We start from the raw sequence: 26647 nt of genomic DNA on the forward strand, positions 1-26647 counted from the left end.
GAAGCAGTGTATTTCTGAGTTGTCACACAATTTAATGAACCACAAGGTGCTCCAAGTAAATGTCATAAATCATTTCCACGCTTGCAGTCAATTTACTGTCAATTGTCAATTACTTATGTTGCATTTGAAAGTGTAAAATTGTGATTGAGATCTCTAAACTGGAGGCGATCTCCTTGGGTCTTGTTTTAAAGGTGATTTGTATACGAAAACATTTTTAAAATGGTAGCTCCAGCCAATAACAGTGTTTCCCACAAAATTACACTATACCGAGTGGGGAATGGAGGTGCGAGGGTTGTTGCTGAATATATTTGTCTATTGAAAATATTTGAAAGAATCCATCAGGCTATTTCTAGTAGGCTATTTCTCATTTCACCATTTTAATTCTAGTTAATTATACACACACTGGCTTGCCCCATTGTCTCCTTGTGAATCTGCTCTGTTGACTTTCTTCGTCAGCAGTGTGTTTTATAAACTCACCCCCCAAAAAACACAACTTGCGTCTTGGATTTTTTCACCTGTGATTCTGTTTTCACAACAGCAGGGGAGCCGTGTGTGGAGGCGGCGTGTTGTGAATAACTTATCAAAACCAAAGTTGTACCGAATGACACTTCCTCCTCTGTAGTAACAAGGCATTTAAGATACCATCAAGGTACCAAATTTTGATACCCAACTCTACCAGTAACATGTTTAAGATTGTGTGTGTCTGTGTCTTGGTGAACGCCAGCACTGGTTACATGGTGACGGTGACGGTGATGCCGCAGGAAGCTGGCAGTGGGTGTAGGTGGGGACATGATGTGAAACTGTGACATTACAAATTAATTAGTCCTTTAAAAATACATGAATTAATACATGAATGGGAAATCTTGAGATAAAGCTGGATAAATTTGGCTGTAATCATACTTTGCCACTGTTTTTTTTTTGCTGCCGCTCAATTAATCAGTGAGTAGTCAGCAACTGTCCATGACTGTTTGGTTTGCTTTGCCACCAGTTAAGTGCTTACACCCACACAACAGCAGTACTCCCACCCATATTTCATTTACCAGATGCAGTACTCTAAAATAGAGATCTGCCCTTTTTGTGTGTGTGTGCTTGCGTGTGCTTGTTTCATTCAGCTGCTAATTAGCTGTTATGCTGAGATAAATAAAGACATCAAACACTGATCATCAGGATCAAATGCTGTTATTTTCTCTCCAGTCAAGACTAAGAGGATATCTTTTATGTGGTACATTTCAACATGACTGTGTTTATCTAAGTGTATATATAACCCTAGTTTGTTTGAATTTAAGTAGGCTTTGGCTTAATTTGATGACCACAATAGCATACTGTGTCATTCTGTACTTGCTATTTACATTTGCTTTGCTGACCATTCAGGATTACTTAGCCGTCAGACAGGTGAAGGCTGCCCGTTCAAATTCATTGCCTCATGCAGCCTGTCTGCTGAAATTACAATGATTTGCATAATTATCCACAACATTCTGGCTATTTTAACAGGGTCAAAACGAGACAGCAGTTTGGACGATTTTTTTTTTTCAGTAAACATCATCAAAGTCAGAGTGAATATCTGTGTAATTTCACAGGTGAAAGAACTCTCTGTGGTTCTGTGAACAACTTTGCAGTGATGCTACTTGAAATTCAACTTAGTGGAAAAGTAGAATTACGTAGCCTAACAGTTCAGCATTCAGCTGTAAAAAATTCACAGCCACTCTAAAGAAAGTCATCCATAAGAATAAATGTGCTTCTTAGATTTGAATGCATAAATTGGTACTTTGGTAATTAGTACTCACAATATTTTTGACCCAATACATTGGTATCAATATTATTAATATTGTGGTAATGAATAATAGTGCTTTCACATTTACATTAGAACAGTTTAGTAAATTCAGACAATGGCATCCCTGTATTGTAGCCTAATGCAGCCTTTAAATTCATACAACATTTATGTCAGTCTATGATATTACTATATCAAAAATCCTAGACGATATCTAATTTTAGATTATGATATTGATATAAATGTAAGGTTTTAATTTTCAGTAATCAGATTACAGTTACTTTTCGAATAAAAATCATGTTACTTCTGTGATTTGAGCATGGTATTTCAGTGGAGATGTGGCAAATTCAACGTGTCACAAATCCTGTCAAATGTGATTAGAATCACTCTTGCCTGCTTGCTCTCATATGGTCCAGTGCAGTGGGTTGAATCAATAAACTGCTGAGCAGAGAGCGGTGACAGAGGTGGGTGGATTGTCAGGGGACGCTGTTCAAGATCATCCAGAAACTCCAATGTCTCCTGCTGATCAACTTGTTAGTTTTTGAAAGACATAATGGATTGTCAGCGGGGAGTAAATAATATGTAAGATGAGGTGAGCCTGGTGGAGGTTTGTCCCGACTGCTCTGCCTCCTGTCTGCTAAAAGTAACAAGCAGTTTCATTGTAAACAGCCTGTGATCCACACAGTAAAACACTGAAACTCCTCACCACTTTGGATCATGTAACTTTATAAACTGAACTCGTTTTCAAGTGCAAGTGACACTGCTGCTACTGTGAGTAAGACTAATCCTTATAATATTTACCACTGATGACATTCAACCAGAAAACTGCATTTCGTTGTCTTAGTACTTGTGCTTTGTGCAATGACAGTAAAGTTGAATCTAATCTAATCTAATCTAAAAAAAAAAAAAAAAAAAAAAAAAACATAGGATAAGAGAAACCACACAGATAGATGGGGCGTAGTGAGAAAGATATATATTGCTGTATGTTGACTGATCAACTGTGATGTAGACTGTAAGTGAGATGCACCAAGACTGCTGGTCTAGGATCAGATATAAACTTTTATGTAGCATGATGTAATACATAAAACTGATCAGTACTCATATGATTTAGTGTATTGTTCTCCTTCTGATGAGGGCTGATCTGTAAGTAATAAAATTACTTTTCAGAGAGAGTGATTCATAAAGTAATGTGATTACAGTGATCGTAATGAGTGAGCATACACAGATTCAGTGCCCTGCTCAAAGACACATCAGCAATAGAGAGTGAGCCTGTGACTTTGTGGCCACAGACTCAGTCTCAGACTCAGTCTAGCTGCTTGGCCTACCTGCCCCCTGGTCACAACTAAGAGACAGAGTGTGTAGTTTGTTTATACAGTCCTACTGAGTTCACAGGTGTGTATGAGGGAGAGAAAGACAGCTGATCATCACGTCTGACAGCTACCAGCAGGAGTTTAATAAGTGCGATTTAGGAGACTGAGGCATAAGTGTCTGTGCAGTTTAATAACGATTCTCTTTGGAATTCACTTTTCTTTTCCCCACTCTCTCTCTCTCTCTCTGAGACGTGTCTTTCTCATATTATCTCTCACAGTGCCTGTGGTGAAAGCAACATGGGACAAAGATGCTGCTTTTTTGGAGTACTACAGTGACGTCACTGATCCCTCCATACCCACAATCCATCTGGGAGTTCCCAACACTGAGAGGGGTTAGTTGATCAGCAACAATGATTTTCATATTTTCAGTAACATGCTTTGATCATTTTTGATACCGATCATGTTTGAATAAAATGGAGATGGAGTCTCACAGATGGCATGCATACTCCTTGGGCTGGACTGTACTTCAACTTGGGGTTTAACATGTCGCCAGTTTAAAATTTTGACGTGCATACCTGGAGGTGTTGCCAGAACAACCGGGCAGTCACGCACACAGTTTAAGGTCTTCTCAAACTCATTCACTGTTGTAACCTGATGTGGGGAGATGCTGGAGCTGGGAAAGTATGAAAATGTCAATGTGAGTTCTCCCAGTATTAACGTTGGCTCCTAGTCATCGGAACTGGAAAATTGGAGTTGGTTTGATGGACAGTGTGTTGACACACACAGCATAGCTTGAGAATAGACATGCATTCATGCAAGTGGGAAATCTGAGATGAACAAATTGTACATTATGTTTTCATTTCTTTTCACAGTATTTTAGGGCTTTCACTTCAGCCACAACTGTTTACTCTGCCGTGTCTTAATTTAACAATATTAAATAGTGCTGCAAAACACTTTTGTTGTCTTGCTGGAGTGTACTGCAACAATCAAGTTTGATTGCAGACATTTTTTTCAGCTGTCTAAAAAAATCAACAGTAACTGTGAGGCTTTCATGTCAGATCCTCAGAATAAAAACCAAGGAATTCTTTCTAACGTGTAGTTTTGTATCGACTTTCAACAGTCACAAATCCATTACAGAGAAGGCAGAGATGCCAATTTTGCCTCCAGCACTAGGTTTTTCGGACCAAAATGCAGACTTACAAGACTGTGTTTTTTGCCAAAGCCTGATCATAGACTCACCCCAATGTTTCCCAACTAGTTGCGCAGATAACTATATTAATGTGCTCAAACACCCACCTTAGACTGAAAGCAGTACAGTACATATTCATGTCCATTCTCTGGTGCTGTAAAAAATTATACTGGGAAACATTAAATCACTAACATAGAAATACAACTACATGGGAGAATGTGTACAATGAAAAAGCAATTCAGCTTACAGCACATCAATAAAAACAATAACTCCTGCAGTTCCTTGAATGTCACAGATGAATGATCTCTGACGCTGTTAGCCCATAATGCCTGAGAGTGTTTTTTTCATTAAAATAGCCTAAGAAAATACTAGTCCAGACAATCCACATGCCCTTTTGTGCCTCACTGATGCAATTGCACAGAATTCCTATTGCATAGAAAACGCAATTCTGCCAAATGATGGCATTGTTAGACCGTTGTTAATTAACATAAAACCAATTATTTCATCTGACGTTTTTCTTGATTAACTCTGAAGTCCCGATAACACCAAATAGTTGAACACCAGGTTGCTTTACCCCGAGTCAAGGAACAAGTCACCAAAACAGAGAGCAAAATCATCAGTAACCAGTTCACTTTTTGCATAGTAACTGGACAAAAGCAGCAGTCAGATTGCAGTTGCTCTGGGAGTGATGGGTGTTGTCTCCTGTGATTGTGCACATTCACAGTCCATGCATCTCCTTTCCTCCTTCCTCCTCCAAGCTGCTTGGCCTTCAACCTTGAATAAGCGGACAAGACCAGAATATTAAGACATAGATTGGATGTTGATGTGTGTCAAAAATTGAGGGGTATCCTTGAAATTAATAATTTGAACCGACTTACACAGACAGATCGGTTTGGGTTTGACAAATGCAAAGACTCCAACTCCCTACCGTGGATGCAGTTGATAAAGCACTTCACTGTCCTCCTCCTAACTCATGAACATCTGTCACAGTAGAACTTGTTACTAACTCGAGGGCCCTCCTCATTTGTCTCAAGACACCATATTTCTCATTACACCCTCTCTTAACAAGACAAAAAGATTTTCTTATGCCTCAAACTTTCTTCTGCACATTCTGTCCTATTTTTAGTACCACCACCCCACTTCACACCCCATCGCTGTTGCCTGCTGTGATATATGTAAGGCAGTTACAGAACTTGTCATGTCGTCAGTCAGCTTTTTACTTAGTGGCAGACGCATCAGTAACCCTAGACTTACCAGAGTCATTAATTTGAGATCTGCTCAGTGGAATATTATTGCAGTGATGGGAGGGCATTGATACTAAATGAAAAGTCACAATGAATGAAATTTTTGGTGTTGGAGTCAGGACAGGAATCTCAGCCAAGCACATGGAGTTTCAGCTCTCCAGTCTCTGCCCCTGAGCCATAAGTACCTTAGGCATCAAGCTGATGGTCAGCTGTCTGATCTTGTTTGGCCTTTTTATGGGTGCGGAGGTCTTCCTGGGAAAATAAACCTCAAACTGCACTCATGTAGAACACATGACGTGTTATGTCTGATATGAAACCTGAACCCTAAAGTGGTGGGTCAAAGGCCATCTCACCCCCATTGTTCCGGCGGCTCTGCTTTTCACACTTGTGCAGACTAAGCATGAGTTTGTGCTGTCAGCTGAAGTCTGTGTGGTGTATTCATATGATGTTCATGGACATACAGCAGAAATAGAAAGCTTAACAGTTCCTCGGATATATGTCAAAATCATGCCGTCCGGGTTTAAGTTTAATTTAGCCATCTTTCTCCTGGCTCTACTGCTGTGATTGTTAACCTTTTTGGCTAGTGACCCCTTAAAACAAAGCAACCCCTTGTCACAGGCGGCATATGCAGAGTGGTGAGCAGTCCACAGGCTGTTTCATTTGCTTAATTATTGCCTTGCCTTTTAAAACTCGTCAGTATGTCACAAGAACAGAACCAAAGAATAAAATCTGAAGAGATAATGATGATAATTTTGCATGATAAAAATGTTTTTTTTTCTTTGTCCTATGTCTTAATTATCTTGTGACACCGAAAAATTATCTTGTGACCTCATGAGGCATCCCAACGCTCAGTTTAGAACCACTGCTCTAATGTATTTTTAATGTAAGTTCAGTCAGGAGGAATACTTGTGTCACTTAGTCTCTCCCTCTCATCATTAGCCTATTGTGTGGCAGTCTGCCTCCTGTCTTCCTATCACAATCTGGCCCATTTTTTCTCACACTGCCATTCATAGTTCTCTCTTTTTCTCTGTTAACCATTTCCAGCTAAGGCAGCCTCGGAGAAAGACAATCGGCTTGCATGCTGTTCTGCTCAGAATCTCTTTTTCCCAATACCTATTTGTCACTCTGTTTATATATACATCATTCATTCATTTTTGTTCTCTTTCTGTTGACTCATTGTGACGGGGGGAGGATCTGATGACTCACTGGCTCCAGCGGGATGGATATCAGCTATTCTCAAGTGATCACCATCATCACCCGCTTTCGAGTGGCTGTATCATTCACAACAGCCTATCCCCCAGTTCTCATGTCTCATTCAATTTCATATTAGTCTTGACTGAACTTTTATGTGAGCTGTTGGATACATGCTAAGTGTAGAAACTCAGTGTGTGGATTCCTTTGATTGAGGTTCAAGGGAAAGAGGAAGTTGGCTCTTTAGCACTCATGTTTAGCACTCCTGAATTGTAGTATTCATACAACCTATTCTCACCCAGATGAAATAGAAGAAAAGCAAAGATTGCCAGAGGATGGAGACATAACACAACACCATCACTTCCAGCACAACACTGACAGCTGCTTCCTACAGAAATTCTCTGACGATTCAGCTTCAGGGGAGCAGGAGGAATACAGACAAACCATCAATAACTTTGTGGACTGGAGCAAGCGCAACCATCTCCTTCTGAACACCACCAAAACCAAAGAGCTAGCTGTGGACTTCACAAGGGGGAAGGGGAAGACCAAACTAACACCAATTACCATCAGGGGCGCAGAGCTGGAGGTGGTCCCCAACCACAGATACCTAGGTGTGCAGCTGGACAGCAAGCTTGACTGGAAGAGCCACATGGAGGTGGCATACAGCAAGGAAAGGGGGTCCTTCAACATCTGCCAACCCCTGCTGCATAAAGTCTGGGGAGAGAGTGTTTGCACAGCAGATAGGAAGGCTGGTTCTGCGGTGGGGGTCAAACTGGAGCTGGCCCAACAGGTGGCAGAGAAAAGAATAGTGTCCAAGTTCAAGGCTATACTGAGCAACTCTGCACACCCTCTCCATGCCCTGGGGGTAATTAACAGCAGCATCTTCAGTCAAAGACTGATTGCACCAGCATGCAAGACGTCTTTTATTCCAGCTGCCATAAGACTTTTTAATGCACAAAAACCCTAGATTTTAATCTCTGCGTTCTGTATGATGTGCATATTTATTTATTTCTTTATTCACCCACTCATCAACCCTATTTTTCTATGTATTATCATTAGACTTATAGTGGCCAATTAGTATAGTATGAGTATGCAATTTTATGCGTGTTGAAGTGATGAAGCTGCCATGACAATGTAAATTCCTGCAAAGGATTAATAAACTATCATTCATTTATTCATTCATTCATTAAACAATTGCGCAAACAAAATAAAAGACCAAGGAGTACAGCTGCAACACTGCAGCTGAACTCTAAGGAATCAGGCTCTGCAGCAAGCCAAAACAAAGGCGTAGCTTCAAAAATAATAGCTGAACCACCTATTGCCAGCTGCAGCAAGGAGAGGACACCTACTAGCTCAAAAAAAAAAAAAAAAAAAACCTTATCTCTGCAGCATGTGTGATCTTGTCTGAGATACCACAGGTCAGCATCAGTCTACCTGTGGTAATTCTCCTCAGTGTACCTTGAAGTCCATTCACACCACCACACCAGTGTCAAAGACACCCTCATCATTCCCTCCTGCCTATTCTTATCCTGCTCTCTCTTCTTGTCCTCAGACTGATGGGAGTATCACACTGTCTGTTCTGTCTTCCATCTTACGCCTTTTTGATCATTCTTTTGTGTTTTTTTCCTGTTCTCTGCTGCCTTGATTTCACAAGCTGTGTTTTGTTCATTTTCTCCCTCTATCCTTTTAGCAGCGTGCTGCTCTCTCCCTCTTACTCTGATTCCCCATATTCTCATCAGTGGATTCATGTAACCGCTCTTTTCCTCTTTTCCCCTTCTGTACCTCTTTTTTGCAAAGCATCCCCTTCAACATTATGCTCAGAACCAGAGACTATGATCAAGGAAGACTCCTTCCTTCCTCCCTTTCCTTCTACTTTATGGATATCTGCATCGGCCCCTTTCAGACATCTCAACTCTTCATCCCTCCACAGTTGTTGACTTTATCTATCATTCAACCCAGTTCTCTTGTTCTGTTCCTTTTGCCTACTGTCTCTTGTTTGTTTTGCTGTAGACTGTGAACTCCTTGTAACTTTTTCTTTGACATGTGCTGTACATCCTCTATGATTTCTCTACACTGCTGTTTGATTTCCCTTTCATTCCTCCCTCCTTTGCTGTATTAGTTGCTGTTTTAGCTGTATTATTGATTAAAAAAAAGATTATCTAAGGTGTGTGTGTGTGTGTGTGTGTGTGTGTGTGTGATCAGACGTGCTTGTTGAGCCTCAGTCCTGCGTGGTACCAACTCTTAGTTGTCAGGAGGGTTTCCTCTATTTAATTCTTGAAAAGTATCAGGAAGGCTGTATCAAAGAAAACTGCCTTCTCGTCAGAGGCAGGAGATAAAGGCTAACTCGTTTATTCAAAGCAGTTTCAAAACTGTTAAAAGAGGATGACGGGAATATTTCGAGTTCACTGACTAGACGAGCTTGCACATGGTTGAATGCTGGACCTTGATTGTACAACCATAGATTTCCATAATGCAGTGGATGAATATCTGTCTTCCTGGTTTCACCCAGGAGACAGAGAAAACACGGCAGACACTTCTGATGCTTAGGGTGGCGAACATGTCATCAACTCATTTCAGCAGCTTTAAGTAAGGCACTGAAGCCTCCCTGATTACTGAAGGTTGAGCCTGTTGCTGCAATCACTGGGTTTTACAGTCTGAGGCAAATACTCATGTGTGCTCTCAGTTTCCCTGCCACACATAATGAGCTGGGATGAGGTGGTTCAGCCCTCACTTTGGGTGGTCTAATTGGAGTCTGCGTCATGGTTACGTAACTGAGGATAGCTCCAATGTGTGGCCTTTTGACACAGTTTATGTATTCTTTGAAATATAACTAGGACATGTCTTTGCATGACCAAGAAAGAATGACAAGTTTGTATAAGTCCTGCTTCCTGCCACAGGGTACAGCTATTGTTGGCTATCTTTTCTTTTTTTTTTTCTTTTTTTTTTATCAGACTGGGGGAAATCATGTTACAGTTTATGACAAAACACATTTACACCACAGTTTCCCCAGTAGGGTGGATGATTCAACTTGTTTGTTTGAAATTCAGTGAAGAAACACTGGCTCCCCCAAACTACTGTAACTGCTTCATGAGTTCATGCCTGTATCACCTGTGTGCTAGTTGAAGAGAGGCATGTTTCAAAATATTTGCTAATGAATGCATTAATTGGCATATTGAATGATGTAGCATAAGTAACGGTGATTTTGTTGGGATATTCAATCAGTGTCCTTTTGTGGCCTACCACTTTTTCCTTTTGAAAGACTCCATCAAATATATATATTTGGATATATATATAACTACATCATGCACATGATGTACGTCATGATGGTGAGAAACAACATTGTCTAGTTACTTAGTTACTCATCTTTTAGGTCTGTTGTCCTTCAGGATTTTTCGGAACTAAGTGTGCAGGACATTGCCAGTAACATCCTGTGGGATACTGTATTATTCACCCATACCCTCACACACACACACACTTTCTCTATCTTTCTCACGAACTCTATCTTTGTCTTTTCTGCAGGGCATTGTGGGAAGACATTTGCCATCTTGAGGCGGTTCCTAAGTGATTCTGTGCCAAAGGCAGATTGGCTGCTCATTGTTGATGATGATACACTAATCAGGTAACAGACTGTGCATATATTGATTAGTTTGCATACTGACTTACTTACTGCAAGAAAAAAACTCTATCAAAAGATAACTTTTGGTTTAAGTTGCGGTGGTGAACTTTGTTCTAATGTTCTGGAGATTCCCATGTCACTTTTTGTTTTAGGGGTGTAATTTGTTTGAAATAAACTGTCTCACCCGACAGTACAGAAAATACATGTTTCTCTCTGACACACACAGTGTAAAACTCTCTGAAAACTGTTTCAGTTCCCTAAAAACATCCAGTGTGCACTTCTAATGTGTGTGACAGCCTGTTATGTTCACTCAGCTGCAGCCTGGATTTGGAGACAGTATCTTTGTGATTGCATCTCTGTTTCTGGTTTGTTATGTGCTGTTACAAATGGAACAATCGGTGCATGAAAAATTTCTGCCCTGGATGACAGTGTAAATCAAGTGTAAATCAATCAGTCAATGATAGTTTTGCAGACAGCCTGTAAAATCTATAAAAGAATATTTTTGCTGACCCTGAAAGTTAAGAAAACAAAGCATTGCATGGCACTGACCAAGTCACTGGCTGTTATTCTCAAACAATAAAACTATGGTGTTTAGTTTTTCTACAGCAATGTAACATTTATAATTATACTGTGGTCTGTTGTTTCTGATTGGCTGAGGAGTATGAGTTAAATCCGTGCAGTTTGCACTGATTGATTTTTTTATAATTCTTATTTCCTTTGTTTTTATTTGAATTTTATTTATGCTAATAGAGATTTTTCTCTCTAGAGTTTGAGCAACTGTAACTGACTCAGTTTCCCTTCTATGATCAATAAAGTATTTCTGATTCTGGTTTCTTTGAAACAAACTATAGCAACAAACTCAAACACTGTAGAGCCAGCAACCCTCTGCTTCCCATAAGGTGATTCTTTGCCTCAGCGTCATGCATTAGAACTCTGTGGAGTATCCCTTGTCATTATATTAGGTATTGTTTTATACTTCCTGTGTTATGGCCAGTTTCTTTCTTTGTTTCTTTGTTTGTTTATGTGTTTATTCCTCTGTCTTTTGATCTCTGTCCATGTGCAGTTTGCCCAGGTTACGGAAACTCCTGCGTTGCTACGACCCCAGGGAAGCGGTGAGCCTGGGGGAGAGATACGGCTACGGCCTGATGCAAAGTGGCTACAGCTACACCACAGGAGGAGGAGGGTGAGGCGGCAGGAAGAAGGGAGAGCAGGGGGTTGTAGTTATGGCACAGGATAAACTCATGAATCTGCGATGTAACGATGAAACAAAATGTGGGAAAGTCTAGTTAGTTAAACAAAATGAGACCAAGATAATTAGAGAGGACTCATTTTCCTACTGGTGAAATGTAAAGTGTGGCTGTGAGCATTATTTATAAGAGAAAGAGCAACGGAATTTTGTTAATATGTATTCTATTCTTATATATCATCATATTGTAGCTGAAGTTAACATTAATCACTGGGAAGTTTTAAGATCCCCCTCATGTCATCATTGCATATAGGCGAAACACCACCAGCATGAACAGCTAAATATATTTACAGGAAAGTATTAAGGCTATGCCATAAGATCCATACAATCACACATGATAATATTCTTAATTTGTGTTTTATTTGTGAATGCTTTGATACTATACGATACTTCTTGCTCTAATGTAATAAATGAATGCTTTAATTTTTGATCATAAGGATGGGAATTCATGCAGTGTGGTTTAGGGTGAAAAGCTTTATCCGTTGCATCTAAAGAATTAAGTATTGTGTGTGTGTGTGTGTAGGATGGTGCTGAGTCGGGTAGCAGTATCCAGGCTAGTTTCCAGTGGCTGTAGTTGCTACAGTGATGATGCTCCTGATGACATGGTGCTTGGCATGTGTCTCTCTTCCGTGGGTGTCCCCATCACACACAGCCCGCTGTTTCACCAGGTAGCGTACAATACACACTTTGTCGTGTGGACCTTTATTGTCTGCATTTGCCTAACCTCATTGCATTGTGTCATCATTTTGACAGTCAAGGTACTGGTGCTGCTGTAAGTCAACAGTGGTGTTACACTTGGCCATGACCAACAGATTTTGGGTGATTTTGTGATCAAAGGTGCTGTTGCAGCAGTGGTGCTCCTGCAGTGTTTGTTAAAAGGAGGAATAAAATAGATAAAAAAACATAGGAGATGTGGCAAGGGCTAAATCAGCTTCTCTAATTCTTTGATTCTCTTTAAAAAGAGTGTGATATGCACCAGCGTAGGGCTGGGCAAAACGATTATTTTTTAAACAATTAATCTAGCGATTATTTTTTCGATTAATCTAACGATTCATTTTTCGATTACCTAACAATTAGTTTTTTGATTATCGATTATGTTCCCATTATTTGATTAATATAGCAATTTATACTTGCTATATTATGTATATCAATGAAAAAACATTAATTTCTTAACATTTCAACATTTATTTGACTTTTTTTTTAATACAACCCTTGCTCTTAAAATCTCCAAATTCCAAAATAAAATTCAAGTAATAAGAATTAAGTAGTGCAAAATAATGCAGAATAGAATGGGGAAAAAAAACTCACTCCCTGGCGCTCTCTGACATGATGGCGCCTATAGCATTTCCCTAAATAACTAACTAACTAAATTTGCCTATGGACTGCACGGCCCTGCTTTAAGGGGCTTTCACATAGTGCACGGTTTGGGCCGCTCTCTGCGCTGGGTACGGCACGGACGGGCGCAGAGCAGCATGCACACGCGTGCAGAGTAGGGCGTAGTGCAGAAAAAAAAGGAAAAATCTCGCCTATTGCGGAAAGCAAAAACATCATATATCTCTGCCAGTTTTTAAACACACCTGGTATTCCCAAATTGTTGGATATCTCTCTCCATGATTGGGCGTTTTTAATGAGATCACGGTAGGACTGTAGTCTGGTGTCCCACAGCTCTGCGCTCAGACAGCCACAGTGATGCGTTCCTCCATTGTTGTTTTGCCATTCTGCCAAAATCCGCCAGATTTTTTTCAGATTCCACTATTCTCACCTATTGGATGCACTAAGGTGACATCACAGGGTGCTGCGCCTAAGTTAAAAAATTTTCAACTTGGGTGGCTTGGTTTCGCTCAGCTCAGCGCAAACCGGTGCGTCCTTGCGCCCCGCGATCACATACACAATGAATGGCTGTGCCGGCTGAGGTCTGCACTGTGCATGCGCTATGTGAAAGCCCCACAAATGAGTACGTGATTTCCTTGATTGTTGAAGCTCTGAGGAGTCACGGGAGTCACTCGCGCTGCTGCTGCTACACGCTGCAGCCATTTTTTTGTTTTGGTCCGACACGTTGACACACATTTTTCACGTCGACGTATTTACGTAATCGACGTAATCGTGTCACCCCAGCCCTACACCAGAGCACACTGACAGTTTTGTGATAGAAAGGACTGCCTGAGCTCAAAAATGTCTCTGAGGTGGAACTCATGTCCTGCTCTGATTTCTCTTTTAGAGCTGATTTCAGGTTTCTGGAAGTACTGAAATCTGTGTTACTGTCTGTGCTTAATGAGCCAAATTGATAGTTAATTGATAGTTAAAAAACTGATAGCATTATGTTCAAGCAGTTGGCTGAGGAGGGTATGATTCTTATTTAAATATTAGCATGTCAAAAGCTTTTAGCAGCTACAAGTAAAGCTACCCCAAGATTGCGGGATATAAGTTTGGGTAGCACGATGTCATCTCTACAAATTTATAGTTTTCTTACTAAAGCCTGTTAGTTAACTTCTGAAAAAGTCTGAGCCTGTTCACACAAACATGGTTGAACAGTTTGTTCAAGCGATGTAATTATTGAAAGGCAACGCTCCCTTTACAAGAAAAGACTGAGCAGCAGCTTTATCTCCTAAGGTTATCACTGGTACCATGTACTCATGAACTAAAGACATAAAATTCATCGTGCTAAAGGGAACATAAACATCTTGTCCAAAAAGTTACAGATTTCTAGTTGCCCTGAATAAGTAATGTAACTAATTAAATTACAAAGTAATATAACATATTACATTTGATTACTTTTCTAATAAATGTTTTAAATTAGACAATAAAGCTGAAATCACCAACATTCTCAGCAGGACTTGCAGTCTGCTCTGGAAGGCAGTTTTGAAACTCTTCCATGGAAAACTCCACATAAGTCTGGTTGTCATGTTTTCTAACATGCCAAATTTCTTCAGGGACCAACATATGCTTTACATATGCTTTGAGAACAGCAGCTTGAATTAAGATCATGGCAGCCCGTGCACTTTGCCAATGAAGACACACTGTGGCAACAATGTCCACTCATATTTCACTGCTTCAAAGTTGGTGCTGCTCACTCAAACACAGTGAAGTCCTAATCGATCTCTTCTTCCTGAAACAGCAGAACTAGACCAGTATATTTGCTCACATTCAGTTCACAAGAAACATGTAGGCATGCCAGGTTTTGCAGTAACTTCTCACTCCCTCAAGCACTCTTTAGTCTCTTCTTTAAGTTTTTTACTTTTAACTCAGCTTTCAGCTTTAAGTGGCACATTTCCAGTTTAAACTTGTTAATAAAAAAAAAAAAGATACTCAATAAGAGAGCCGTAAACCTGGACTACTGGATTAATTTCCCCAACAGAAAAGAGAGGACAAAAGTGCAATAGAAAAAGTCATGCAGAAAACCAAAAACATGTGTTGCAACAAGACATGCTGTTCCTTTTCTGGAACACACTCATTCCTCATGGAACTGATATTGGCACCACTTAAAGATGCCAGGAAGGCGCCTGATAGACCAGCTGGCAACACCTGAAAAAAAAAGTGACACACATGGCAGGGGAGTACATAACAAATAGAAACAGCTTAAAGTGTGACAGAGCCTCCAGCTTCGGGGGGGTGGGAGGGTGGGGACGGTCGGGGGATTGCAGCGATCAAATCACTTGGTGTCAAAGTGACGCAAAGCCCTGTTCCGGTGGTACAAGTGTTTCCTGAGGAGCTCCTGTAATTGGATTCATTGCTGATGTTTCACACGGGACTAGTATTACCTGGGGACCTGATGTGATTTAGAAATTACCTCTCACATCTGTGTTTTGTCCGGCACATTCACACGGGACAAGCAAACAAAACTTTATTTATATAGCAGATTTAATTGCAGCTGGAGGCACAATGTGCTTCACAGAGCATGGGCTACCACAGATGTGGATAGTGTACAAAATAAAACACTAGACGTAAGTAAACACAGTTAAAACAAACATAATTAATACCTGTGAGTTAAAAAACAGTAAGAAGGAGGAATAGAATATAAATGGATGAGTGAATAAATAAATAAATAAAACAGCATTATTATATAAAATAACAAAGACCAGCAAATGACCAGTAAAAAATAAGACATGTAAACCAAAAACTACAAAAAAAAAGGTAGGAATCAAATAAAATTACATCAAACAATGATTAAGACAAGCTACTGACCAATATAAAAAAAAAAAAAAAAACACGAGTCTCAAAGATAATGATAGAAAAATGTTCCCTGCCATCTCATCATCTTTCAAGATTTTACTCTTCTGATGGATTTCTACAAATGGGTCTCCATGCTGTGTAGCAAGATGAGCCTCCTGAATTTTGCACCCAGAATGCTGTCAAAATTTTAATTCATGATTTTACCTTAGCTCCCAGGCAGAAAAAAGGCACAGAAAAAAAAAAACACTTGCTAAAAGAAGCAAACCCAAATTGCTACGATGCTGATTCACATGAGACAAATATTATCATACCATTTCTGTGTTTGCTGAAATATGGTAGTATGGTAATTTGTGCTGGAAGTTTTACTTTACAAATTATGGACATGGGTGGCATGGTGGTGCAGTGGTTAGCACTGTCGCCTCACAGTGAGAAGGTCCTGGGTTCGATTCCCACCCAAGGTCCTTTCTGTGTGGAGTTTGCATGTTCTGCGTGGGTTTCCTCCGGGCACTCCGGTTTCCTCCCACCGTCCAAAGACATGCAGGTCAGGTGAATTGGAGAAGCTAAAATTGCCCCTAGGTATGACTGTGTGTGTGAATGTCAGTGTTTGTCTGTCTGCCCTGTGATGGACTGGCGACCTGTCCAGGGTGTTTCACTGCCTTCGCCCTATGTGCGCTGGGATTGGCTCCAGCACCCCCCCGCGACCCTAGTGAGGATAAGCGGTTTAGAAGATGAATGAATGAATGAATGAATGAATGAATTATGGACATGGGATTAAGACAGACAACCTCCATAATTATTTCAAATTACTTGAGGTCCCCAAGAAATGTCAGTCCTGTGCAACAGGGCTTTAGTCTGTGATTTTAATCCCATCAGAATTGGCCAAATCGGTTATTTTTAACTGAGTGTGAACCTCGGAGGCCTCTGGTAACACTAGTCCCATGTGAATAAACAACTGAATAATGTAATTTCTTTTGCTGAACTGTTTTTTCCCTCCCCACAATCCAGGCCTGCTGACAGACTACTGGTAATGTCAGATGTACTCACTTTCACAGTAGCAGACTCTTTGGGCCCTATCTTGCGCCAGACTCCCTAAACCCGTTATTTGCAGATTTAGGGTTGCGCAAGAGGCGTTCCCCCGTAAAAGTTGCTATCTTGTGCACCTCCCGCTATCCACAAAACACCTGCGCTACCCGCTATATTATGCATAGGTGTGTTTTGGGCGTTACGCCAGTTAAACCAATCAGTGTGCCAGGTGCCATTGCCTTTAAGGGCAGGCTGCGCTATCCTAAATCCTAAATCCTAAACCCGCGATGGAGAGAAGGAGGTAGATTTTCTCAGGGGTTCTACTGAGGCTAAAGCAAGTTGGCTTTATATACATATTATATATTATATTATAGGCGAGTTAATTCGGGAGGTGGAGCCACATGTGTCCAAGTGGACGTGTCACAAGGTTGTACTAATTGAGGAAAATTCCCGAGTCACACCACACACACACAAGAGGCAGAGGTGGAACTATGTGTAAACTAATTTATTGACAAGGTAGATTGGGCAAATAAAATATTAAAAATAAAAATATAGCACAGCTGCTGGCTTATGATAAAACAATAAAACGTGCTGGCGTAAGTGTCCAATTAAAACAGTCTTTCCTCTAAACAGTCTATTTGAGTAATATACTCAGTCCATTCCGGCGGCGTCCCGGTATCAGTCCGACCGTGTGCGTGGCGAGGCTCCGTCGGGGCGCATTGAAGCCGCCTGGGCGCGCTCTCGTAACAGCCCAAACTTTAGGGATAGCGGATAGCGGGTGGTCCTGACCACACGCCCACGGACACACCTCCAGGCGCAAATGACGGAGTCGGCATAACGGATAGCGGGTAGCATGGGCGCAAGATACCGTTTAGGGATAGCGTAAGTTCCTAAATCCGCAATTTGCGGGTAGCGGGTAGTGGCAGCAGATAGCGGGTGGCACAAGATAGGGCCCTTAGAGTCATTTATTACTCAGGGATAGAAACTTATGTCGGAGTTGGTCCAGTAATTCTGTTTGCTGAGGCAATTTGGTGTCCAAGGGTGCCAGATTTTAGACAGCCACTGCCTTTATCCTTTACCACAGCGGTTCTCAACCTGGGGGCCGGGGGCACCCAGGGGTCCTTGAGGGGGTTTCAGAGGCTTCCCGTAAAAATGGTGAATGTTTTGATTTCACTATTATTTCACCAACTAGAAGATAGCTCAGTTACAGAATACATAACAATGACTATCCAGTTCACAGGTTTCACACTCTTCACTGTCAATCGGCCAGTCTACAGTGATTACAATTATAGAGTAACTAAACCATATCAGATGGGGATCCCTGAGACTACATCCTATCATATGCAGGTCTGTGGCATCATGTGTAACAATTTGAGGTTCCTTGTCACCAAAATGGTTGAGAACCTTTGCTCTGTCAGATAACTGTTCTGCTTAAATCTGAAGGCTGATACTCTCCCCACATTTCACTTTCCATGAACGGAGTGGTAGAATACTAGAAAGACTGTCTTGCTTGTTTTGGAGGTTATAACACCATAAAACTATGTTGTATGAAAATATGATTCCATCGAACCGTTGTTGAATTGTTGGCAGCATTGGGATACCCCTGAACGCGTTAAACATGAAATATCACACACACACACACACACACACACACAGTGAGCGAGGGAGAGAGACAAACTGCTTGTTCCTGTTGTTTTAGGCTCGTCCGGACGACTACTCTGAGGACTTGCTGTCCATGCAGCAACCCATCTCCTTCCACAAGCACTGGAACACAGACCCCGTGGCAGTCTACACGCACTGGCTGCAGGACACGCAGCCACGGGATGAACTGTAGGAAGGCTGTGTGTGTACAGTATGACTGTCCCATGTGTACGTTTGTGTTTTGGCCCTTCTCCACAGAACAATAAGAAGCAGCCAGAATGGATTCAAGCAGCTAGATCCAGTTCTAGTCAGCCTATCATTTGTGTTTCGATGGAGTTGTAGTGACAATAGAAAAAAGGTTGCAAAGGTAGTTTGTTAATCTAATGTCTTTTGTAATGTTTACATGCTTTTACACATTTTTAAAACATATGCAATTGTATTTTTACTTGTCAGGACTGTGCCCATGACCCAGTTCCCTTGAACACAGCAATACTCCTGTCTCATTTCTTTTCATTTTTCATTTTTCTCACTGCCTTTCCGTTGAATCTCATCTTCTGAACAGATGACAGTGAGAGCTTGGACCTTGTCGTGGCTCCTTGATGTATATTTTTCTCTATTTGGCTTCTTCAAATGCTCGACAGCTCACAATAAAATGCTTCCACTGTAACATGAAATTATTACCGTTGTGGCTTCTGGCTGTAATCGTCAGTTGCTTCAGTAACGTACAAGTGTATAACTAATCAATGGTAAACAGTGTAGTCTTCCCCCTAGGGTCCTGTTGGTTCGCGTGAGTCTCGCATGTCAAGCAAGGCACAAAAAATCAATTGGAAGTGGAACTGGACCCTTGGCGAATGGAAAATCCAAAGTTCCTGTTACACAGTGCCAAAGAAGTGCCTAAAGGTTTGGTGGTTATTGCAGTGCAAAAGGGCCTTAGAGATGTCACTTTGCCTCAAAACTGAATTTGAACGAAATCATAGCCCAAAGTAGTGTAATCAGTTTTTTTTCAAGGTTTTAACATAGTCATAGCTCTAGTAATAAATTGCTACTGTAGGAAAGGAAAAAGTGATAATGATCACCATGTGGTATTGGTGCAGAAACACATCAGCAGGTTACCTAGTAACATTGTACTTGTACTGGAACAACAAGGGGAGTAGTTCAACATGTATAAAACAGTATAGTATTCAGCTTCTGTATGCATTCAAGCACAGTGGCATGGAGTTTAAGTGGTGCTATGCACAAAACATCGACAAATTATAATCACAGCATTTTAAAATATATATTTTTTTTTATTTTTTGGCACAAATATTAGGGCTTCAGTAATGTCGATAAAGTAACTGTTACACTTTCTGGGTTTGAAAAATGACAAAAAAAAAAATAACTGAGCATCAGTATTCCTCAGAATCCTGCTCAAGAAAATTGTTCATGTCACACTCGATGGGTATAAGAAAAGTAAAATCTGAATCAAACCGAGTTGCCAGGTACAGAGGATGTAGTTATTTTTCTCGGTGGTGCACGGATCAATTTGTCTTCCTTTCATTTTCAGCTTACTCACTCAATTTCTAGTCGTTTCTCTTTTGGATTTGAGAATGCACACTGTGTATCACTGTATTCACTTTTTCATACACCTGATGTGTGGTTTTAAAGACGTTTCCAGGCACTTTTTTTACGATACATTTTAAAATAACTTCCAAATTCTGTGTGGAAAGTTGTGTATAGATTTGTGTGTACTAGGTAAATGATTCTGCTGACTGGTCACTAACTTGTGATCAGTGACCATGTTTTAAATGAAGTGCCACTCTGTGTGTGTGTGTGTGTGTGTGTGTGTGTGTGTGTGTGTGTGTGTGTGTGTGTGTGTGTGTGCGTGTGTGCGTGCGTGCATGTGTGTGTGTGTGTTTGGCAAAGCTGATTACCAGATTCACTGTTCAGCCTGCAAATAACTGCCATTTTGCAAGAATCACTGTCTGTATGTTAGTGTGTAAATCTTGTATGTGGGTTTGTGTGTTGCTGAATTATTGGCATTCTTGCTTGTTTTTGTTTTTGTTTTTGTTTTTGTTTTTGTTTTTGTTTTACATTTTTTGAAATAAACGATTTTTATTTGAAAAGGCAAATGGATCAAATGTTTTCTGGGCATCAGAGTTCATATTCACTTGCTGTGGACAAACCTTTGTGATAATTTTTTTTTTTTCCTCCAGACCAGCCAGACTACTGAAGAGACTGTGAGAGGGAGCAGGGCATCAGATTCTGCAGTAGGATACACACGCAGCCAAACACACACTAATTATTTATCTCTTCCCACTACCAGAGCTAGCAGATTAGTTTTGTGAGTGGGTCTCTCAGAACTCAGTCTCCTCACACCCACACGCACACACACACACACCCATGTCCTCTTTCATCTCACCATCTCTGTTCTCATTTCCCTCATTTCCTCTCTCTCTCTCTCTCCTGTCAGATGCCAGCCTGCTCACTGTGAGTCTCACCATCGCTCCAGAATGGACTGTAGAAATGGTTACTTTGCAACTTTTCATGATTTAAGATTGGGGGGAAAAGCCTCCCATGTCTTTGATCAGCACATATAGTTCCGTCGATACTGCATACGAGTTTCAGCTTTTCTTTTTTTCCCTGCCTCAATTTCTATCTGGGCCTCTGATTTTTCCCGTCTTGTCGCTCAGAGAGAGGACAGATTCCTATAAGTCATGAACTACCTCAGTATCCTGTCACTGTGACATTGGTTACTATAGCAACAGTGGCATTGACTGACCATAGTGACAATAGACAGTGAGAATAGTAATGATACAGTGCAGTAGGGAAGTATTTTGTACTTTCCATTTTATGTTTATAATTCCCAGCGGTGGGAAAAGAAAGCCAGGGTTTGTCTCACTTTTTTAAGGCCTGGAGAGATATCTTTTTATTTTTCATCATGTACAATAAATAACCATTGATGACATTTATGGTTTGAGAGTCGAAGTGAGAGGGTCTTACAAATACAAAGAGGGCTGATGCTGCTTTGAAGAGAGGTGATAACACGTTTTTAATGCTCTTGAAGATCAATTTGAAAGAGTGTCATTCAAGTGTTTAGAAAGTGAATCACTGAAATCTTTGATGCATGATAGAGGAATTATTTACCGTATTTAAAGACGACAGATGGATCCCCTCAAAGGTATTCACTAACCATCTGGAAACAGTGAGCCAATTACTCCTCATTTCACTGTAAGGAAACAGCCAACGATACGTTGATTTTTATTTGTTTATCAATTGAATTATTTACACAGCAAAAGGATCTTTTTCCTGCAAACAAACCATCACTGGAATGGCACTATTTTAAAATATTTTTTCTCATGGTTTGAGGTCATCACTGTCGTAATGTGCAGGTATGCTGACAGTTTAATGTATCACTAAAGTACGTGATTTATTCCTGTCTTGATGAGCATTTCTCCAGGTGGATTAGCCTTGTTAGACTGCTTGCTGGCGCCTGTCCTGCAAACGAACAAAATCATTTATCTTCAACTTTTGAAGTAATTACATATATGAATGTTACTGTACTTGAGTGGCTATTCTTTGTGTTTTTGTAAAGTCAGTCAAAGCACTGTACAAGTTTGTAATCTCTCTGTAAGCATGAGGAAGTGAGCCATCCTAAATTGGCCAATTGTGGCGACATTTGCAATGAACAGACTGTGACGACTGATGGAGACCGGGCAGGGACTCAATAGCATGATTCTGACCAGTAGTGGTTTTAGGCATGGCCGGGGCGGCATTTTTTCATGTCATGTGGGGGGCGGCACGAGCGCAAAAAAAAAAAATGGTGGGGGGGTAGGAGTAGTAACACAGAAGGGCACAAGGCAGTCATTTTGCCTAGGGCGGCAGCATGGGCAGAACCGCCACTGATTCTGACACAGGATAAAATTAAACGCAGTCTTTATTTGCAGATAAGGTTTCAAAAGTGATCGTACAAAAGTGATCGTGCAACAGGTCTGACAAGGAGAAGGCAAAAGCGAGGTCCAGAGCAAACAAGCAGAGCTCTGATTCACACTAGGCGGCTGATCACAATCCAAGGAAATAATGCTAGTATGCTTGACACTAGGACAAAGACAAACTGGCCCTGAGGTGGGGGAAACACAGAGCATGTACAGTCTAATGAGACATAGGTGAAACATCGGGGTGTGACAGCACAAGAGGGAGGTTGAGTATGACAAAATAAACCATGAATTAATTAATTATAAGAACAGAAAAACATGACCTAAGACACTGAGTGAGCCAGCTGGCAACAAAGGGACAAAAGTAATGTAGCTGAACAGCTTTTGCACGTCATTTTGATTTCCAGTTTTTCCAGTTAAAAGAATCTAGTTTCAGCTTCAAGAAGAGCCTAGTGTAACATTGTATGGTGTTCTGAAAACAGAACTCAGCAGCTTTTACAGAGTACATTTTTAATGAGCTGCTTTTTGCTTTTACTTGAGTAAAATTTCATCAAAGTGACAGTGCTTAGGAGCCTCTAGTTCTCTTGCCACTTCTGTGTACATGCGTACAGCATCAGTAACTCTTCACACTGCAACAAACCTGCAGCATCTTCTTTGATTGCCCCTTAAAGTGCCTTTCAGCCTTCTTCATGTTGTACTTGGAACTATGTTTTTTCAGTCACGGAGAGATTGACTGAAACTAAAATCCTCAGCAATCCAAGCAGCTTATGCGGGTGAGTGGTTTTCTTTGGCTTTGTACTGCGAAAATCAATATGCACTAAGTCTAAGAGGATGTAATTTTCATTCAATGGCGCCTACAGACTTTGAGATTTCAGCAATCTTATAAGTTTATTGCAAGCCACACTGTGTAACATGGATCCAGTAAACCTGGGTACAACATCAAGTTGGATGTTTGTAGACTGTATGATGATCACATCAACCCCCCATCCCTAAAATCAAAATTTCATCCATGGGTTTAGCGCCAATGTCTTGCTGATCAGGTTATTCTAAATTTCTGACAGTCAGGATTTTGTCCCAGGCTACCTTTGCTCAAAAGACCGTGACAGCAGCCGTCTTTGAACCTCTCTCACGGTGCAACACAGGACCACTGCTTTGGGGCCACAACAAAAGATATCACCGCGTTTCTTCCACGTGGGTCTCTCTTTTGTTGTGGACACACGGCTAAAGTGGTGAAACCAATTAAGGATCATGGCTTTCACCTGAATTCACAGTCTATTTCATGGAAAGAGCAGTTAGTCTTTTTGTGTCCTTTTGTTTTTTTCTGTTTGTTTTTTGTTTTGTTTTGTTTTTTGTTTTTGTTTTTTGTTGTCCTTTCGTCCGCAGACTAGATCAGCACACTCTTTTAGACCATCTGGCCCAGTTTTTCTGACGTCACAACAGGGGCTCTTTGATTTTCTCATACACATTCATTGATGCGAGAGAAGAAAGAACAGAGAAAATCAAAAATCAGTGATTTTACGAGCACACACAGCGCTCCTCAGCTGGCATTAGTGTCACATGTGATTCATTTCAGCAGTTTTTGTGACCCATCTGCCACTGTTGTCAGCTTTCTTTGCACACCCAGTCTTTCCTGGCGCACGGCTGAGTCAGAGAGAGCTCCAGTGGTGTTCAGAGATTTCCCCGAGACAAGAGACAGCAGCATGTCAGAGTGATGCAGATGAAAAGGCACAGACCAAGATAAATTGTCCAAAACAAGCAAGAGAGCAGACAACACAGAAAGTGGAGCGGGCATGTAAATGCAAAGCCCCATACAAGTGGGTATTGAGTGCGCACACACACACACACACACACACACATACAGACATACAGTTACAAAGAGCTGTGCAGATTTGTATTTTCATGGCTCTCCCATTCTGCTTTTAGTGACTCTGCAAGATTTTCTTGTTGTTTTTGAAGTTCTTCATTGTTTTTCTGGCATGTTCTTCTGGTCTTTATGCGCAATTGAAAACTATTATTTACGGCTGAGAGTAAACTGTGAACTTTAATGGACTGTGCATGATGATTGTCCTTACATTGTTGATATTTGCAATAACGCTTTCTGTCTAATTTCCAGTTATTTTGAAAACCCTGTTGGATATAGCAGTAGGAAAACTAACAAAATAATGAAAACTAGGTGTGAATAAACATTTTCATTAGCTGAAATAACAATAAAAACAAAGCTTTATAAAAAAAAAAAAAAGGTAACTACCTGTATTGTGTGTTTACAAAACTAACTAAAAAAAAACTAAATTATAGAGAAAATGTCTAATTTTTGCCTTTGCCAATTATTTTATAAATAAACATAGGACTTTGGCTGGATATGAAATTTGTCTTCCAGTTTTTTTTTAGCTGTGCCAGTTTTGCACCAGCAGATGGCTAAAATCCTTCTGTTGGCGCAGTCGCACAAGCAACTAATGAAACTAATGAAAAGTCAACTAAAACTAAGCATTTTCAAAAAATAAAAACTAAACTAAACTAGCAAACCTGCTTCAAAAACTGAAAATGGAAAGCAACAATCAAAATGAAATTTTAAAAAAAATAAATAAATAAATCAAAAAATGCAAACTATAATTACCTTGTAGGCATGTCACAGTAACTGATTCTTGCCAAGTCAAAACATTTTTAAAACCATACCAATTCTAGTGATTTTTCTATTGGTAGTAATGACACAAAGAGGAGTGAGCAGGGTAGTGTTTCTTTCCAACTACAGGCATGGACCCCATGACAACACATTTTAGCTACCTGTAAGATCAACTGTAGCCTATAGTATAAAAAGTCAGTTAAAGTGAATACTAAAAAGGCAAATTGAATATAATAGGCAAGGCAGGTTAAACACTGTGGCTGGAGCAGTGCAATGACCATCTGCTTTGTGTTTAATCCTCTGTTTCTCCAGTGCAGTAAACATTTATGGCATCTGCCTTCAAATCAAATGGGCAAACTCTGATCACAGAAAAAAAAAAAAAAAAAAAAAAAAGCATATGCTCTGAGACAAAGCCGGCGTTGTGTCCGCTCTCTATTAGAGTTGACTTGAAACAGCCAACTTGTATGCACAGTCTCCATGCCGCACCAAAAATCTGGCATCATGATACCCCAATATACTCTCTTCTACTTAACAACTAAGCTGCGTCTTGTGTAACAAGCACTCTCCATCTCTCCTCTGTCCTTGCCCCACCTGCAGTAGGTGCTGCTTACAAGGTTGTTAACCATGTCACACGACATGCCAGATTTTTATGGTGCATAAAAATTACTTCCAGTGTTGAATGCCCACATACGGCTCAGCATGTGCCAGGGGAGCTTTGATTAGTGGAGTGGTTTATTGCTGCAGCCTCATTCCCTCTAAAGCCACTGTGGTGTGTAGCAGGTTCCTCAAGCATCAACTCTCCTCACATTTCCCAGCCTTCCCCTCTCTCTGTAACCTCTTACCTTCTTTTTTTTTTTTTTTTTTTTTTTTTGTTACCATGTCCTCTTTCATCAGTCTCAGCTCCACCTGTGTTGTCCTTTGTCAGTCAGCAACGTTTCACCAGTGCAAACTTTCTGCTGACATGCCAAAGGCACACTTTCTGCTAAAGTTGAAACCAAACTTCCTCTCGCCAGCAGAAGAGGATCTATCCTAAAATTAAACTAAATAGTGATTGGATGCCAGTCATATGCTACAAGTGATCTTTTTACTCTTTATTTATCTGAAAAAGGGCACATTATGCTTTTATTCATTTGGATGCAAAATTGATACACAAGTTAATAATGAACATCTGTTTAGGGCTTGTTTTTGGTTTCCTGTGCAGAAACTTATTATGTCTTTTGCAGCTATGAAAGGAAGCCAAGCCACTGGCATCTTTGTTAGTGGAACGCCTCGATTTCATAGAGAAAAGCTGAATTCAATCAAATGTTCCAGCGTAAATGTACATGGTTCAGTTATTTGTGTGTGTAAATGTTTATGTGTGTGTCTGTCTGTGCATTTGTAATTGTATATGTATCAAATGAAACTGAGTAGATTCTTTCATCCACAGGCTTTGTGATAGAATGTGGCCTACTTGTTCAATTTGATTAGTTCAAACCAGAGGTTTTTGTAGTGCTAAAGAACAAAAAGTCACTGTAGTTCAGATTGTGTTCCTACTTCGTGGAAGGAAAAGGCAAGAGATAATGGTATTAATGTAAAAGGAGGATTTAAGTGTGGATTATGGGTAAAATACATGTTTTCCATGCCTCTGGTTATTCCATCCTAATCATTAAGAATTTCTTTAAATTGATCTGCCTATTTAGATAAAGATTGTATGAATAAACATCCACACACAAGTATGG

At 40.5% G+C, this 26647-nt stretch overlaps 1 protein-coding gene across 1 annotated transcript in view; it reads left to right on the plus strand.

Annotated features, from left to right (window-relative positions):
• The window catches only part of b3glctb (beta 3-glucosyltransferase b), a 33621-nt gene extending 13241 nt beyond the window's left edge, over positions 1 to 20380 (plus strand). The window contains exons 11-15 of the mRNA XM_030069746.1: positions 3357 to 3470; positions 10222 to 10321; positions 11382 to 11501; positions 12088 to 12232; positions 18457 to 20380. Of these exons, the coding sequence (XP_029925606.1) occupies positions 3357 to 3470; positions 10222 to 10321; positions 11382 to 11501; positions 12088 to 12232; positions 18457 to 18591 (614 nt within the window). The 3' untranslated portion in view covers positions 18592 to 20380. The remainder of the gene's footprint in view (positions 1 to 3356; positions 3471 to 10221; positions 10322 to 11381; positions 11502 to 12087; positions 12233 to 18456) is intronic.
• The last annotated feature ends 6267 nt before the right edge of the window (positions 20381 to 26647 follow it).

Source organism: Myripristis murdjan, chromosome 14, assembly GCF_902150065.1.
Source record: "Myripristis murdjan chromosome 14, fMyrMur1.1, whole genome shotgun sequence".
In the NCBI taxonomy this organism is placed as follows: Eukaryota; Metazoa; Chordata; class Actinopteri; order Holocentriformes; family Holocentridae; genus Myripristis; species Myripristis murdjan.